The sequence below is a fragment of the Hesperophylax consimilis genome, chromosome 20 (assembly GCF_061612785.1).
Source record: "Hesperophylax consimilis isolate HC1 chromosome 20, BYU_Hcon_1.0, whole genome shotgun sequence".
In the NCBI taxonomy this organism is placed as follows: domain Eukaryota; kingdom Metazoa; phylum Arthropoda; class Insecta; order Trichoptera; family Limnephilidae; genus Hesperophylax; species Hesperophylax consimilis.
The window spans coordinates 14,015,750-14,030,858 of record NC_142855.1 but is presented as its reverse complement, the minus strand read 5'-3'; the positions used below and the strand labels follow the sequence as shown (position 1 = coordinate 14,030,858).

Genomic DNA, 15,109 nt, shown 5'->3' with positions numbered 1-15,109 from the left:
ACAAAAACTTGAATGCCACAAACACAGCGCGAACTGAAGGTGAATAGGCCGATACAGTTTTCCATTCAAAGTTTGAGGAAATAATGACAGTGGAAGAAAAGACATTATTAGTGTTTTACTGAATTAAAAAAAAACTAATTAACCAAGTGACGAATACCCAGTTTTGTTATTTTTAACAATTGTTACTTAATTTAGCTATATTCTGTCGTATTTTTATAGACATAATTTGTCTGCTGTCACCTCTCTAGATTACCTCAACGCCTCCTTATTTATTCTTTAGCCTTCTTCTACCCCCTGAAAGCCTCCAGCGCCCACAAGGATGCGTTATCGCCCCCTTTGAGAAAGACTGATCTAAACGGTTTAGAAAAAGAAAACACCACACTTTATATTCAAATCTAGAAGTTAACCATAGAATAAATAAATAAAATGTGCGCCTTGCGAAGCCAAAGGATCCAACCGCAATTTGAAAACACTTATGAGACTTCGTGAATTGTTTATTAATTAGTTCATGTTAAGGTTTTTTCTTCAGTGTGGGTTCGTGTATGTCTTTTCATGGAAGATTTTATTGTACACGAATAGTTACAGTAAGAACAAAAAAATAGTTTCTCCCCAGTGTGGGTACGTAAGTGTACTATTAAAGTCGATTTGAACTTAAACTTCAAGTCACAATGCGCACACGAAAGAACTTTTTCTCCAGTGTGGGTCCACGAGTGTCTTGCTAGAGCTGTCTTACTAGAACATGAAAAGTTGCATTCAGAACACAAGAATGTTTTTTCTCTAGTATGCGTAAGTATGTGTTTTTTCAGAACGTTATTTTTTGTGCATTTATAGTTGCAATAAGAACATGAGAACGGCTTTATTCCAGAATGGATCAGTAAGTGACCATTCAACGCTTGTTTGGTTCTAAATGAACGGTTGCAATAGGAACATGAAAAAGGTTTTTCTTTTGTATGCGTTCGCAAGTGATCAGTTAAGCTAGATCTACGCGAGCACACGTAATTACAGTAAGAACATTCGTAGTCAAGACTTGTGTGTCGTTTTTTCTTGGCATGCGTTCGCAAGTGATTCTTTAATCCATCATTACTTTTACACTTGAAATCGCAATATAAACATGAGTATGGTTTATCTCTAGTATGAATAACTATGTGCTTTTTATAGTTATTCTTGCATGAGCATGTGTAGGTGCAGCAGGAACATGAAAAGGGTTTTACAATTTCAGTTTGAACAGCGGGGTGCCTCGTCAAGTCTCTTTTGGATGCGAGTGGATATTCGCAGTTACAACACATAACAGTTTTATCTTCACCTAGAAAAAGAAAAGATATTTATGATTTCTAAACATTTTTTTAAATTTCAAGAACTATCCTTGGTAAAAATTTTATTGTGAATCCATAATTTCATATTGTATATTTATCTGCGGATGTGCACGTGCAGCATCCTCAAACTTATTGCCTCTCGAAAGACCGCAATTAGCAGTTTTAAAGGTTATGATAAACACATCTTACAGACTGATTAAATTCACCGAAGCACTATTTAAAGAATGCTAACTCCTCTCGGTCCGTCAATTATTTATTTATTACCGGCCCAACCTCAACAAATCAGTCACCCATGACCGCAGTACTAGAAGCGCGACAACGGGTCTTCTGCAAGTACCCTCCACTCGTACTGCCTTCAGGCAGAGATACCAACTTTCGTTGATTCCTTCATATACAATAGAAAGAGAAAACACCAAGCTTTATATCCAAATATAGAAGTTAACCATATAATAATTTAATTGTACACATCTATGAAACCAAAGGTTCCGACCGCAATTCGATAAAAATTTAGTATTTATTTTTTCACTAAACAAAAAAAAAAGTGAGGTTATAACAATGTTCAGAATACATTTGTAAAAAAAAACATGTGTTTTTTTGCTATCAATAATTTTAGTTTATGTTTTTTTATGTATATTTCTAATAATAAAATTGAAAATCGTATTTTATCACCTTTCAAAAATCATTTTTAGTTTTTCGAATAGGTTCAGAAATATCCCATTTATTTTGATTTCGTTGAGAAGCGGAAAAACACACAAAATCACCGAATTCTGAGAACAGCTTTAAGAAATGTAATGGTCAATATGGCAGAGGCTTGAGGGGTTAGAACTGTCCAATATGGCAGAAGCTTGAGGGGTTAAAACTGCCCAATATGGCAGAGGCTTGAGGGGTTAGAACTGTCCAATATGGCAGAGGCTTGAGGGGTTAGAACTGTCCAATATGGCAGAGGCTTGAGGGGTTAGAACTGTCCAATATGGCAGAGGCTTGAGGGGTTAGAACTGTCCAATATGGCAGAGGCTTGAGGGGTTAGAACTGTCCAATATGGCAGAGGCTTGAGGGGTTAGAACTGTCCAATATGGCAGAGGCTTGAGGGGTTAAAACTGCCCAATATGGCAGAGGCTTGAGGGGTTAGAACTGTCCAATATGGCAGAGGCTTGAGGGGTTAGAACTGTCCAATATGGCAGAGGCTTGAGGGGTTAGAACTGTCCAATATGGCAGAGGCTTGAAGGGTTAGAACTGTTCAATATGGCAGAGGCTTGAAGGGTTAAAACTGTTCAATATGGCAGAGGCTTGAAGGGTTAAAACTGTTCAATATGGCAGAGGCTTGAAGGGTTAAAACTGTTCAATATGGCAGAGGCTTGAAGGGTTAAAACTGTTCAATATGGCAGAGGCTTGAAGGGTTAAAACTGTTCAATATGGCAGAGGCTTGAGGGGTTAGAACTGTCCAATATGGCAGAGGCTTGAGGGGTTAGAACTGTCCAATAAGGCAGAGGCTTGAGGGGTTAAAACTGCCCAATATGGCAGAGGCTTGAGGGGTTAGAACTGTCAAATATGGCAGAGGCTTGAGGGGTTAGAACTGTCCAATATGGCAGAGGCTTGAGGGGTTAAAACTGCCCAATATGGCAGAGGCTTGAGGGGTTAGAACTGTCCAATATGGCAGAGGCTTGAGGGGTTAGAACTGTCCAATATGGCAGAGGCTTGAGGGGTTAGAACTGTCCAATATGGCAGAGGCTTGAAGGGTTAGAACTGTTCAATATGGCAGAGGCTTGAAGGGTTAAAACTGTTCAATATGGCAGAGGCTTGAAGGGTTAAAACTGTTCAATATGGCAGAGGCTTGAAGGGTTAAAACTGTTCAATATGGCAGAGGCTTGAAGGGTTAAAACTGTTCAATATGGCAGAGGCTTGAGGGGTTAGAACTGTCCAATAAGGCAGAGGCTTGAGGGGTTAAAACTGCCCAATATGGCAGAGGCTTGAGGGGTTAGAACTGTCAAATATGGCAGAGGCTTGAGGGGTTAGAACTGTCCAATATGGCAGAGGCTTGAGGGGTTAAAACTGCCCAATATGGCAGAGGCTTGAGGGGTTAGAACTGTCCAATAAGGCAGAGGCTTGAGGGGTTAAAACTGCCCAATATGGCAGAGGCTTGAGGGGTTAGAACTGTCAAATATGGCAGAGGCTTGAGGGGTTAGAACTGTCCAATATGGCAGAGGCTTGAGGGGTTAAAACTGCCCAATATGGCAGAGGCTTGAGGGGTTAGAACTGTCCAATATGGCAGAGGCTTGAGGGGTTAGAACTGTCCAATATGGCAGAGGCTTGAGGGGTTAGAACTGTCCAATATGGGAGAGGCTTGAGGGGTTAGAACTGTCCAATATGGCAGAGGCTTGAGGGGTTAGAACTGTCCAATATGGCAGAGGCTTGAGGGGTTAGAACTGTCCAATATGGCAGAGGCTTGAAGGGTTAGAACTGTTCAATATGGCAGAGGCTTGAAGGGTTAAAACTGTTCAATATGGCAGAGGCTTGAAGGGTTAAAACTGTTCAATATGGCAGAGGCTTGAAGGGTTAAAACTGTTCAATATGGCAGAGGCTTGAAGGGTTAAAACTGTTCAATATGGCAGAGGCTTGAAGGGTTAAAACTGTTCAATATGGCAGAGGCTTGAGGGGTTAGAACTGTCCAATAAGGCAGAGGCTTGAGGGGTTAAAACTGCCCAATATGGCAGAGGCTTGAGGGGTTAGAACTGTCAAATATGGCAGAGGCTTGAGGGGTTAGAACTGTCCAATATGGCAGAGGCTTGAGGGGTTAAAACTGCCCAATATGGCAGAGGCTTGAGGGGTTAGAACTGTCCAATAAGGCAGAGGCTTGAGGGGTTAAAACTGCCCAATATGGCAGAGGCTTGAGGGGTTAGAACTGTCAAATATGGCAGAGGCTTGAGGGGTTAGAACTGTCCAATATGGCAGAGGCTTGAGGGGTTAAAACTGCCCAATATGGCAGAGGCTTGAGGGGTTAGAACTGTCCAATATGGCAGAGGCTTGAGGGGTTAGAACTGTCCAATATGGCAGAGGCTTGAGGGGTTAGAACTGTCCAATATGGGAGAGGCTTGAGGGGTTAGAACTGTCCAATATGGGAGAGGCTTGAGGGGTTAGAACTGTCCAATATGGCAGAGGCTTGAGGGGTTAAAACTGCCCAATATGGCAGAGGCTTGAGGGGTTAGAACTGTCCAATATGGCAGAGGCTTGAGGGGTTAGAACTGTCCAATATGGCAGAGGCTTGAGGGGTTAGAACTGTCCAATATGGCAGAGGCTTGAGGGGTTAGAACTGTCCAATATGGCAGAGGCTTGAGGGGTTAGAACTGTCCAATATGGGAGAGGCTTGAGGGGTTAGAACTGTCCAATATGGCAGAGGCTTGAGGGGTTAAAACTGCCCAATATGGCAGAGGCTTGAGGGGTTAGAACTGTCCAATATGGGAGAGGCTTGAGGGGTTAGAACTGTCCAATATGGCAGAGGCTTGAGGGGTTAGAACTGTCCAATATGGCAGAGGCTTGAGGGGTTAGAACTGTCCAATATGGCAGAGGCTTGAGGGGTTAGAACTGTCCAATATGGCAGAGGCTTGAGGGGTTAGAACTGTCCAATATGGGAGAGGCTTGAGGGGTTAGAACTGTCCAATATGGCAGAGGCTTGAGGGGTTAGAACTGTCCAATATGGCAGAGGCTTGAGGGGTTAAAACTGCCCAATATGGCAGACGCTTGAGGGGTTAGAACTGTCCAATATGGCAGAGGCTTGAGGGGTTAGAACTGTCCAATATGGCAGAGGCTTGAGGGGTTAGAACTGTCCAATATGGCAGAGGCTTGAGGGGTTAAAACTGCCCAATATGGCAGAGGCTTGAGGGGTTAGAACTGTCCAATATGGCAGAGGCTTGAGGGGTTAGAACTGTCCAATATGGCAGAGGCTTGAGGGGTTAGAACTGTCCAATATGGCAGAGGCTTGAGGGGTTAAAACTGCCCAATATGGCAGAGGATTGAGGGGTTAGAACTGTCCAATATGGCAGAGGCTTGAGGGGTTAGAACTGTCCAATATGGCAGAGGCTTGAGGGGTTAAAACTGCCCAATATGGCAGAGGCTTGAGGGGTTAGAACTGTCCAATATGGCAGAGGCTTGAGGGGTTAGAACTGTCCAATATGACAGAGGCTTGAGGGGTTAAAACTGCCCAATATGGCAGAGGCTTGAGGGGTTAGAACTGTCCAATATGGCAGAGGCTTGAGGGGTTAGAACTGTCCAATATGGCAGAGGCTTGAGAGGTTAGAACTGTCCAATATGGCTGAGGCTTGAAGGGTTAAAACTGCCCAATATGGCAGAGGCTTGAAGGGTTAGAACTGTCCAATATGGCAGAGGCTTGAGGGGTTAAAACTGTCCAATATGGCAGAGGCCTGAAGGGTTAAAACTGTCCAATATGGCAGAGGCCTGAAGGGTTAAAACTGTTCAATATGGCAGAGGCTTGAAGGGTTAAAACTGTTCAATATGGCAGAGGCTTGAAGGGTTAAAACTGTTCAATATGGCAGAGGCTTGAAGGGTTAAAACTGTTCAATATGGCAGAGGCTTGAAGGGTTAAAACTGTTCAATATGGCAGAGGCTTGAAGGGTTAAAACTGTTCAATATGGCAGAGGCTTGAAGGGTTAAAACTGTCCAATATGGCAGAGGCCTGAAGGGTTAAAACTGTCCAATATGGCAGAGGCCTGAAGGGTTAAAACTGTTCAATATGGCAGAGGCTTGAAGGGTTAAAACTGTTCAATATGGCAGAGGCTTGAAGGGTTAAAACTGTTCAATATGGCAGAGGCTTGAAGGGTTAAAACTGTCCAATATGGCAGAGGCCTGAAGGGTTAAAACTGTTCAATATGGCAGAGGCTTGAAGGGTTAAAACTGTTCAATATGGCAGAGGCTTGAAGGGTTAAAACTGTTCAATATGGCAGAGGCTTGAAGGGTTAAAACTGTCCAATATGGCAGAGGCCTGAAGGGTTAGAACTGTCCAATATGGCAGAGGTTTGAAGGGTTAAAACTGTTCAATATGGCAGAGGCTTGAAGGGTTAAAACTGTTCAATATGGCAGAGGCTTGAAGGGTTAAAACTGTCCAATATGGCAGAGGCCTGAAGGGTTAAAACTGTTCAATATGGCAGAGGCTTGAAGGGTTAAAACTGTTCAATATGGCAGAGGTTTGAAGGGTTAAAACTGTTCAATATGGCAGAGGCTTGAAGGGTTAAAACTGTTCAATATGGCAGAGGCTTGAAGGGTTAAAACTGTCCAATATGGCAGAGGCCTGAAGGGTTAGAACTGTCCAATATGGCAGAGGTTTGAAGGGTTAAAACTGTTCAATATGGCAGAGGCTTGAAGGGTCAAAACTGTTCAATATGGCAGAGGCTTGAAGGGTTAAAACTGTCCAATATGGCAGAGGCCTGAAGGGTTAAAACTGTTCAATATGGCAGAGGCTTGAAGGGTTAAAACTGTTCAATATGGCAGAGGCTTGAAGGGTTAAAACTGTTCAATATGGCAGAGGCTTGAAGGGTTAAAACTGTTCAATATGGCAGAGGCTTGAAGGGTTAAAACTGTTCAATATGGCAGAGGCTTGAAGGGTTAAAACTGTTCAATATGGCAGAGGCTTGAAGGGTTAAAACTGTCCAATAATTGGGAACCCCCGGTGTACTGCTCCTGCTCCATGACTTATTCTTTTACAACTCTTTCATTATTGTATATGCTATTCTGTTTTTCTTATTTTACTATTCTTATCTTATTTCTTTTTCTTACTGTACCAGCTGTTGCAGATGATTTCCATTCGTTTATATTTTGTTTTTTGTTTTTTTTTTAATTAACTTGTCTTGTACTTTTAATTCTTATTTTCTGTTTTCTTTTCATATGTTTCTTTTTCCCTGTCTAAGGATAACACACTGTTTTTCTTTTTACAGACACTGTAAGCACTCTTATATATTTGTGTTTACTAATTATCTCTCTTACTTCTTATTCTTATTCAATACTTACTGTCCTCTCTACTGACCATGCAGATCTTATTTTTACACCTTTACTTTTGTTTTTACTTATTTACCGTTGCCCTTATGTGGCACTTTTTGGATTGATTATTGTTTTTCATTTTTCCTCTTATTTTCTCTTCTTTTTACATGTATTTTTTCCGGTTTTCTTTTCTTTTTTTTTAGTAACAGCAACGAGTTTACAGGCGAGAACTGAACTCCGTTGTCTGTTTTGTTTTGTTTATTTTCCCCATTAGGGGTTGGATAACGGGCCTCGTCCCCGCATGCACGACTGGAGCTTCTTATTATTCTTTCTTACCGGGGGACTCCGCCAATCACCTGCGCCACCCCTGATGAGCGTTGGTGGTCAGAGGGGTGACTGTGCGGGCTGGGGTAACCTCCACCCTGCCTCCGACCTCCTGACGCTTCTTTCCCCTAGGTTCTTTAGGGTTTTATCCCTCTTTTTCCAATACTTATCTTCAGGGCACCACCGGGTGGTCGGCTAAGGGGTGTGGAAGTCCTGACCTGCACCAGTCGCCCCAACCACCACCAATTTCTCAACAGGACTGCCAGTCGTGGTTCGGCGAAACTCCCCCGTCACTCTATTGTTTTCTTTACTTTTATGTGTTTACAGGTACTGGAGTGTGGGTCCCCTCCACCAACTATCTGCCTGACACTTGAACTTGATTGTTTTGTTGTTTATTTTTCTGTGTTGTCCTTAGTTTAGTACTTGTAAGCGCTTGCATACCGCTTCATAACACCGTATGCGGGGACATTGAAGGCCTAGCTTCATTTATATAAATTGTAGAGCCGTTTATTCAAAAAAAAATTAGATTCATGCGAGAGCTCCGAAGGGGTGACCATAAGTCACCTATACCGGGGTGGGACAGGGTGGGTGTACCTTCAATGTCCAATATGGCAGAGGCCTGAAGGGTTAGAACTGTCCAATATGGCAGAGGTTTGAAGGGTTAAAACTGTTCAATATGGCAGAGGCTTGAAGGGTTAAAACTGTTCAATATGGCAGAGGCTTGAAGGGTTAAAACTGTCCAATATGGCAGAGGCCTGAAGGGTTAAAACTGTTCAATATGGCAGAGGCTTGAAGGGTTAAAACTGTTCAATATGGCAGAGGCTTGAAGGGTTAAAACTGTTCAATATGGCAGAGGCTTGAAGGGTTAAAACTGTTCAATATGGCAGAGGCTTGAAGGGTTAAAACTGTCCAATATGGCAGAGGCCTGAAGGGTTAAAACTGTTCAATATGGCAGAGGCTTGAAGGGTTAAACTGTTCAATATGGCAGAGGTTTGAAGGGTTAAAACTGTTCAATATGGCAGAGGCTTGAAGGGTTAAAACTGTTCAATATGGCAGAGGCTTGAAGGGTTAAAACTGTTCAATATGGCAGAGGCTTGAAGGGTTAAAACTGTTCAATATGGCAGAGGCTTGAAGGGTTAAAACTGTTCAATATGGCAGAGGCTTGAAGGCTTAAAACTGTTCAATATGGCAGAGGCTTGAAGGGTTAAAACTGTTCAATATGGCAGAGGCTTGAAGGGTTAAAACTGTCCAATATGGCAGAGGCCTGAAGGGTTAAAACTGTTCAATATGGCAGAGGCTTGAAGGGTTAAAACTGTTCAATATGGCAGAGGCTTGAAGGGTTAAAACTGTTCAATATGGCAGAGGCTTGAAGGGTTAAAACTGTTCAATATGGCAGAGGCTTGAAGGGTTAAAACTGTTCAATATGGCAGAGGCTTGAAGGGTTAAAACTGTTCAATATGGCAGAGGCTTGAAGGGTTAAAACTGTTCAATATGGCAGAGGCTTGAAGGGTTAAAACTGTCCAATATGGCAGAGGCCTGAAGGGTTAGAACTGTCCAATATGGCAGAGGTTTGAAGGGTTAAAACTGTTCAATATGGCAGAGGCTTGAAGGGTTAAAACTGTTCAATATGGCAGAGGCTTGAAGGGTTAAAACTGTCCAATATGGCAGAGGCCTGAAGGGTTAGAACTGTCCAATATGGCAGAGGTTTGAATGGTTAAAACTGTTCAATATGGCAGAGGCTTGAAGGGTTAAAACTGTTCAATATGGCAGAGGCTTGAAGGGTTAAAACTGTTCAATATGGCAGAGGCTTGAAGGGTTAAAACTGTCCAATATGGCAGAGGCCTGAAGGGTTAGAACTGTCCAATATGGCAGAGGTTTGAAGGGTTAAAACTGTTCAATATGGCAGAGGCTTGAAGGGTTAAAACTGTTCAATATGGCAGAGGCTTGAAGGGTTAAAACTGTCCAATATGGCAGAGGCCTGAAGGGTTAGAAGTGTCCAATATGGCAGAGGTTTGAAGGGTTAAAACTGTTCAATATGGCAGAGGCTTGAAGGGTTAAAACTGTTCAATATGGCAGAGGTTTGAAGGGTTAAAACTGTTCAATATGGCAGAGGCTTGAAGGGTTAAAACTGTTCAATATGGCAGAGGCTTGAAGGGTTAAAACTGTCCAATATGGCAGAGGCCTGAAGGGTTAGAACTGTCCAATATGGCAGAGGTTTGAAGGGTTAAAACTGTTCAATATGGCAGAGGCTTGAAGGGTTAAAACTGTTCAATATGGCAGAGGCTTGAAGGGTTAAAACTGTCCAATATGGCAGAGGCCTGAAGGGTTAGAAGTGTCCAATATGGCAGAGGTTTGAAGGGTTAAAACTGTTCAATATGGCAGAGGCTTGAAGGGTTAAAACTGTTCAATATGGCAGAGGTTTGAAGGGTTAAAACTGTTCAATATGGCAGAGGCTTGAAGGGTTAAAACTGTTCAATATGGCAGAGGCTTGAAGGGTTAAAACTGTTCAATATGGCAGAGGCTTGAAGGGTTAAAACTGTTCAATATGGCAGAGGTTTGAAGGGTTAAAACTGTTCAATATGACAGAGGCTTGAAGGGTTAAAACTGTTCAATATGGCAGAGGCTTGAAGGGTTAAAACTGTTCAATATCGCAGAGGCTTGAAGGGTTAAAACTGTCCAATATGGCAGAGGCCTGAAGGGTTAAAACTGTTCAATATGGCAGAGGCTTGAAGGGTTAAAACTGTTCAATATGGCAGAGGCTTGAAGGGTTAGAACTGTCCAATATGGCAGAGGCCTGAAGGGTTAGAACTGTCCAATATGGCAGAGGTTTGAAGGGTTAAAACTGTTCAATATGGCAGAGGCTTGAAGGGTTAAAACTGTTCAATATGGCAGAGGCTTGAAGGGTTAAAACTGTTCAATATGGCAGAGGCCTGAAGGGTTAGAACTGTCCAATATGGCAGAGGTTTGAAGGGTTAAAACTGTTCAATATGGCAGAGGCTTGAAGGGTTAAAACTGTTCAATATGGCAGAGGCTTGAAGGGTTAAAACTGTCCAATATGGCAGAGGCCTGAAGGGTTAGAACTGTCCAATATGGCAGTTCAGTTCGCCCGGCCGAACCGGGCAGTTGATATACCTACCTTCGTCACCGGTTTGTTTACTTTTGAAACGAAACGGTGTTAATCTTAATTATAATCACATTCAATCGCATTTCTGGCGGTTATTTACTGTATTTCTATTCTTCAGCAATAAAATAGTACATAATAAGTGTTCAAAATAGTTTTTTTTTTAGTTAATTATCGGGTCGGATTACCGAAAATTGTAGTGACGTTTAAATGTGTTTTGAGTTAATCTGAATTGTATAAACACGGCAGAAACTATTGTCAGTACTGTGTTAATCTTCAATTACATAATTAAATTCGGATTTTGTGAAATTCTGGTGAGTTTGCAGATTTTGTAAATAACATCTGTATTTGCATTCTACCCACAGCGGTAAGTTCCAGCATTTTGTCTGGATTTTTTATTTTTGTTAATTTTTAGGTTGGTTTCTTTTTAATTTATTTTTATTATATGTAATATGTCCTCCGTGGACTCCTCCGACGAGGAGGAAGTTGCCCTCCATGAGCTTTCAAAGGAGGAAGTTATTAAAATAGCGCAGGCAAGAGGGAAGGAGATATCCTCACAAAGGAGACGACCTTCTCCCAGATCCTATGTGCTCATGGAGAGTATTCAAGCCCACAAGGAGCCTGGTAGTCCTAGACGGCTCACTTCACCGTTTACCAGTATCCATGGCAGCTTACTCCGTGAAGAGGGAGCAGCATCAATTTTGGCCGCCCCGAAGAATGTAGCGAACGCTCCTTCTGGAAATATTTCCACTGGTACTGGTGACGTGGCCAAAAACCCGTCGCCTAACCCAGCAAAAAAGAAGCGTGGCAGAATTGAGGAACAGTTAATTTCAGGTGACAACTACGATATGCCAGTCGAGGAGGATTATCTCGCCCCATTTTGGAGCCCTCTTTCGACGATCTCTGCAAAGGTGAATGAGATGAAAAATAAAATTAAAAAGGAGGACCGCTCAGTTATAGAGGTAAGTATAGATCTAATTCGTAATGAGCTCGTGAACCTGGCAAATACCTGTGCCGCCGCCAACGCGAGAACTGGCGCCTTTGCCGAGGTTATTAAATCACAGAAGGGATTATCGGAAAAAATAGATTTACTCATTAAACGTCCGTCCCATGTGCCACCAGTTATTGAAAAAGTGGTAGGTAAAAAAACATATGCGGGTGCAGCTTCCGGAGCGCCTCCCAGTGGTTCCATCTTATTTGAGGGACAGGAGCGTGAGCTGCCTTCTCTGAGGCCCACTATTCTATTCTAACCCCACTGCCCCTGAAGGCAAAACATCTGAGGAGACCCAGAATGTACTTACATCGGTTCTGGATCCCAAAACCGACGGTTTTAAAGTGGTTAGGACACGTAAGATCAAGGGGGAGGCGTTCTTCTGCAAACTGATAGCCCGGGGGTATCAAAAACATTCAGAAGGCGGCGGAAAAATTAACCCTCAAAGGTTTGAAAATGGTTAACCCACAGGGACGACTACCCAAGATAGTCATTTATGACGTCCCCAGAGGAGACGCAGCTGCTGACACGGCTCTTTTCAAGGAAATTTTTGATAATAACGTCGCAGAAAAATCAACTCTCTCCAGGGAAGACCATTTAAGGACAATGCGGAGGGTATCCCTCTTTGGGAAACGTGAAGGCGGGACTATGAATATGATTGTCACGTGTCATCCGGATTGCCGGAAGGTACTAATAGATAGCGGTCTTTGCTACCTTGGGTGGAATGCCTGTCGGGTTCGTGACTACCTGGGAGCTACCCGTTGCTTCAAATGCCACATGTACGGCCATGTAAGCAAATCTTGTACTCAGGAGTTTATTTCTTGCCGCCACTGCGCCGCAGCCGGTCATGATTTCGAGGAGTGCCCCAAGAAGGCACAGGCCGCTATCTGCGCAACTTGTACCAAGTTTCAGAAACCAGCCGATCATTGTACTGGTGACCGAGCCTGCCCCGCAAACAGAGCTGCGATCGAGGCTCAAGTTCGCATGACCGATTATGGCCGCCGCTAATCCCCTCTCCATAGGCCAGATCAACCTGCAGCGGTCTCGGATAGCCACCTTTGAGGCCCAGCGGGTCATGACCGACCTTGGGATCGACATTCTGCTCATTCAGGAACAATACGTTTGGCAAGGGAAAACACCTGGTATCATTAGTCCAGGGGTGGTACTTGAAGTAGGCAGCTCTCCCGGGGCGGGTGTTCTGGTCAATACTTCGTTGATTAGCCCCCTCCTTCTCGAGGGACTGTCGAACGAATACCAAACCTGTGTTTCCTTTAAATTTGGCGATACTGAGATCATCGTGATATCAGTATATTTTAAATATGGTACTTTAGTTGAACCGCATATTTTGAGCCTCACGCGTGCCTTGCATAAATTAAAAGGCCGAAACATAATTATTGGAGGTGACTTCAATGCGCGCTCGCCTCTCTGGTTTGACTTTAACGGAAATCGAACGGAAAGATCCTATGCCGTCGAAGATCTTATCTCAGCGCAAGGTCTGTTCATCCTCAATGAACCAGGTACGTTTTCAACATTTTCAGGAACCGGTGGCGAAAGCAACATTGATCTCACTCTCTGCTCTGGATCTGTTGCGTCAAAAATATCAAAGTGGACGGTTCATGAATGTGCGATAGTTTCTGATCATAGATTGATAACTTTTTCAGTGGGAATTACAAAGACAGAAGCTCCACAATCATCTTGGAACTTCAGAACCACTAGGGCGAATTGGGATAGCTTTGGGGATGCGCTGCGTCAAACTTTAAGGGGTTTTCATGACGTAGGCGCTAGGGAACCGGACAATTTGGGGAATTTCTTCAACGCGGCGGTGGTATCAGCCGCTGAAACTTCTTTGGGCAGATCAAACCCAAAGAAGTTAATTAGGACGCCGTGGTGGACACAAGAGCTGACTTTGCTGAAAGGGGCCTACAAAAGAGCCTATAGGGGCCTGGTAGTGGTTAGGCGGAGTATATGCTCGCCTGAAGAAGCGGCTGCACTTCAGGCCCGTTTTAGGGCTTCCCGTGGCGCCTATCGTTCGGCCGTCCTCTCAGCAAAACGAGCTGCATGGCATAGTTGGGTAGATGAAGTGGGTAACGCCAACCCGTGGGAAATCCACAGCGCTCTTGAAAACTCGGGAAAAGGATCAGAACGATACTTATCGAGCGTTGTGCTCGGTAATAGCGAAGGGAACGCAGAGAGTGTTGACATAGTCTCCACTCTTGAGACACTTCTGGGCAAGTTAGTTCCTCTAGACTCAGTTAATGGGGAAAGTGTTCACCATCAACAGGTAAGAAACCTGTCACGGCTTCCACCTAGAGACCTCGCCCAGGGGGACGGCGTACCACCATTAAGTCGAGCAGAGGTTGAAATCATAATTAAGGGTTTGGGTCCGAAGAAGGCACCGGGATTTGACAGATTGAACGGCATAATAGCGAAGAATGTTTGGATCCACGCTTAAGAGGAGCTTTATCAAGTGTTGGAAACGTGCTTGCGTAGAGGAGTATTCCCTACAGAATGGAAGAAAGGCGTGCTCCGGATTATACCAAAGGGGAACAACAAGCCGAGAACAGATATCGGAGCCTACAGACCCATCACTTTACTTCCAATCTTAGGTAAAATACTGGAAAAAAATCATCAAACATAGGCTCCGTCTCACCCTGTCTCCACCCTGCGACCGCCAATTTGGGTTCGTCCCCGGTAAGTCCACTGAGCACGCCATTAAGTATGCGCTTGAATGGGTGAGGGTTTGTACCAAGAAGTATGTAATTGGAATATTTTTGGACATCTCGGGTGCCTTCGATCATGCGTGGTGGCCGATGATTTTAACTAAGTTGAAAAGTCGTAATTGCCCGCCTTTACTGTTCAATATTATTAGTGATTATTTACGTAACAGAAAGGTTATTGTGATGTATGGTGATTTTTTCATCATACGTGACGTTAACATGGGCTGTCCACAAGGGTCAGTCCTCGGGCCTGACCTGTGGAACATCCTTTTTGACGACTCCTCTAGGTTACCCTTGCCTGAAGGATGCATATCGGTCGACTACGCAGATGATAAGTTTCTTTTGGTCTCAGGGGACAGCAGAAAGGAAGTGGAGAGTAAAGCAGAAGAGGGTCTGCAAGAAATTCTTGAATGGGGTAAGAGAAACAGGCTGAACTTCGCTCCCCATAAGACCGTGGGACTCTTGATGAAGGGTATGCTCAGTCGTGCCAGAAACCCTACCATCAGAATGGGAGGCTCCACTATTCGATTCGTTGAAAGCACCAGGTATTTAGGCGTCACTTTAGATAGATCTTCTTCGTTCCTAGCGCACGTCAAGAGCGTTTCTAGCAGGGCCCAGGCCCTATTCTTGAAATTGAGAAGGCTCTCAACGGCTGAGT

General features: G+C 43.8%; 1 protein-coding gene across 1 annotated transcript in view; it reads right to left on the bottom strand.

Moving 5' to 3' along the window:
- Positions 1–490: 490 nt before the first annotated feature.
- LOC149414135 (uncharacterized) overlaps positions 491–15,109 on the bottom strand; it is a 39,369-nt gene continuing 24,750 nt past the window's right edge. The window contains exon 6 of the mRNA XM_089643836.1: positions 491–1,303. Within this exon, the coding sequence (XP_089499962.1) occupies positions 507–1,303 (797 nt within the window). The 3' untranslated portion in view covers positions 491–506. The remainder of the gene's footprint in view (positions 1,304–15,109) is intronic.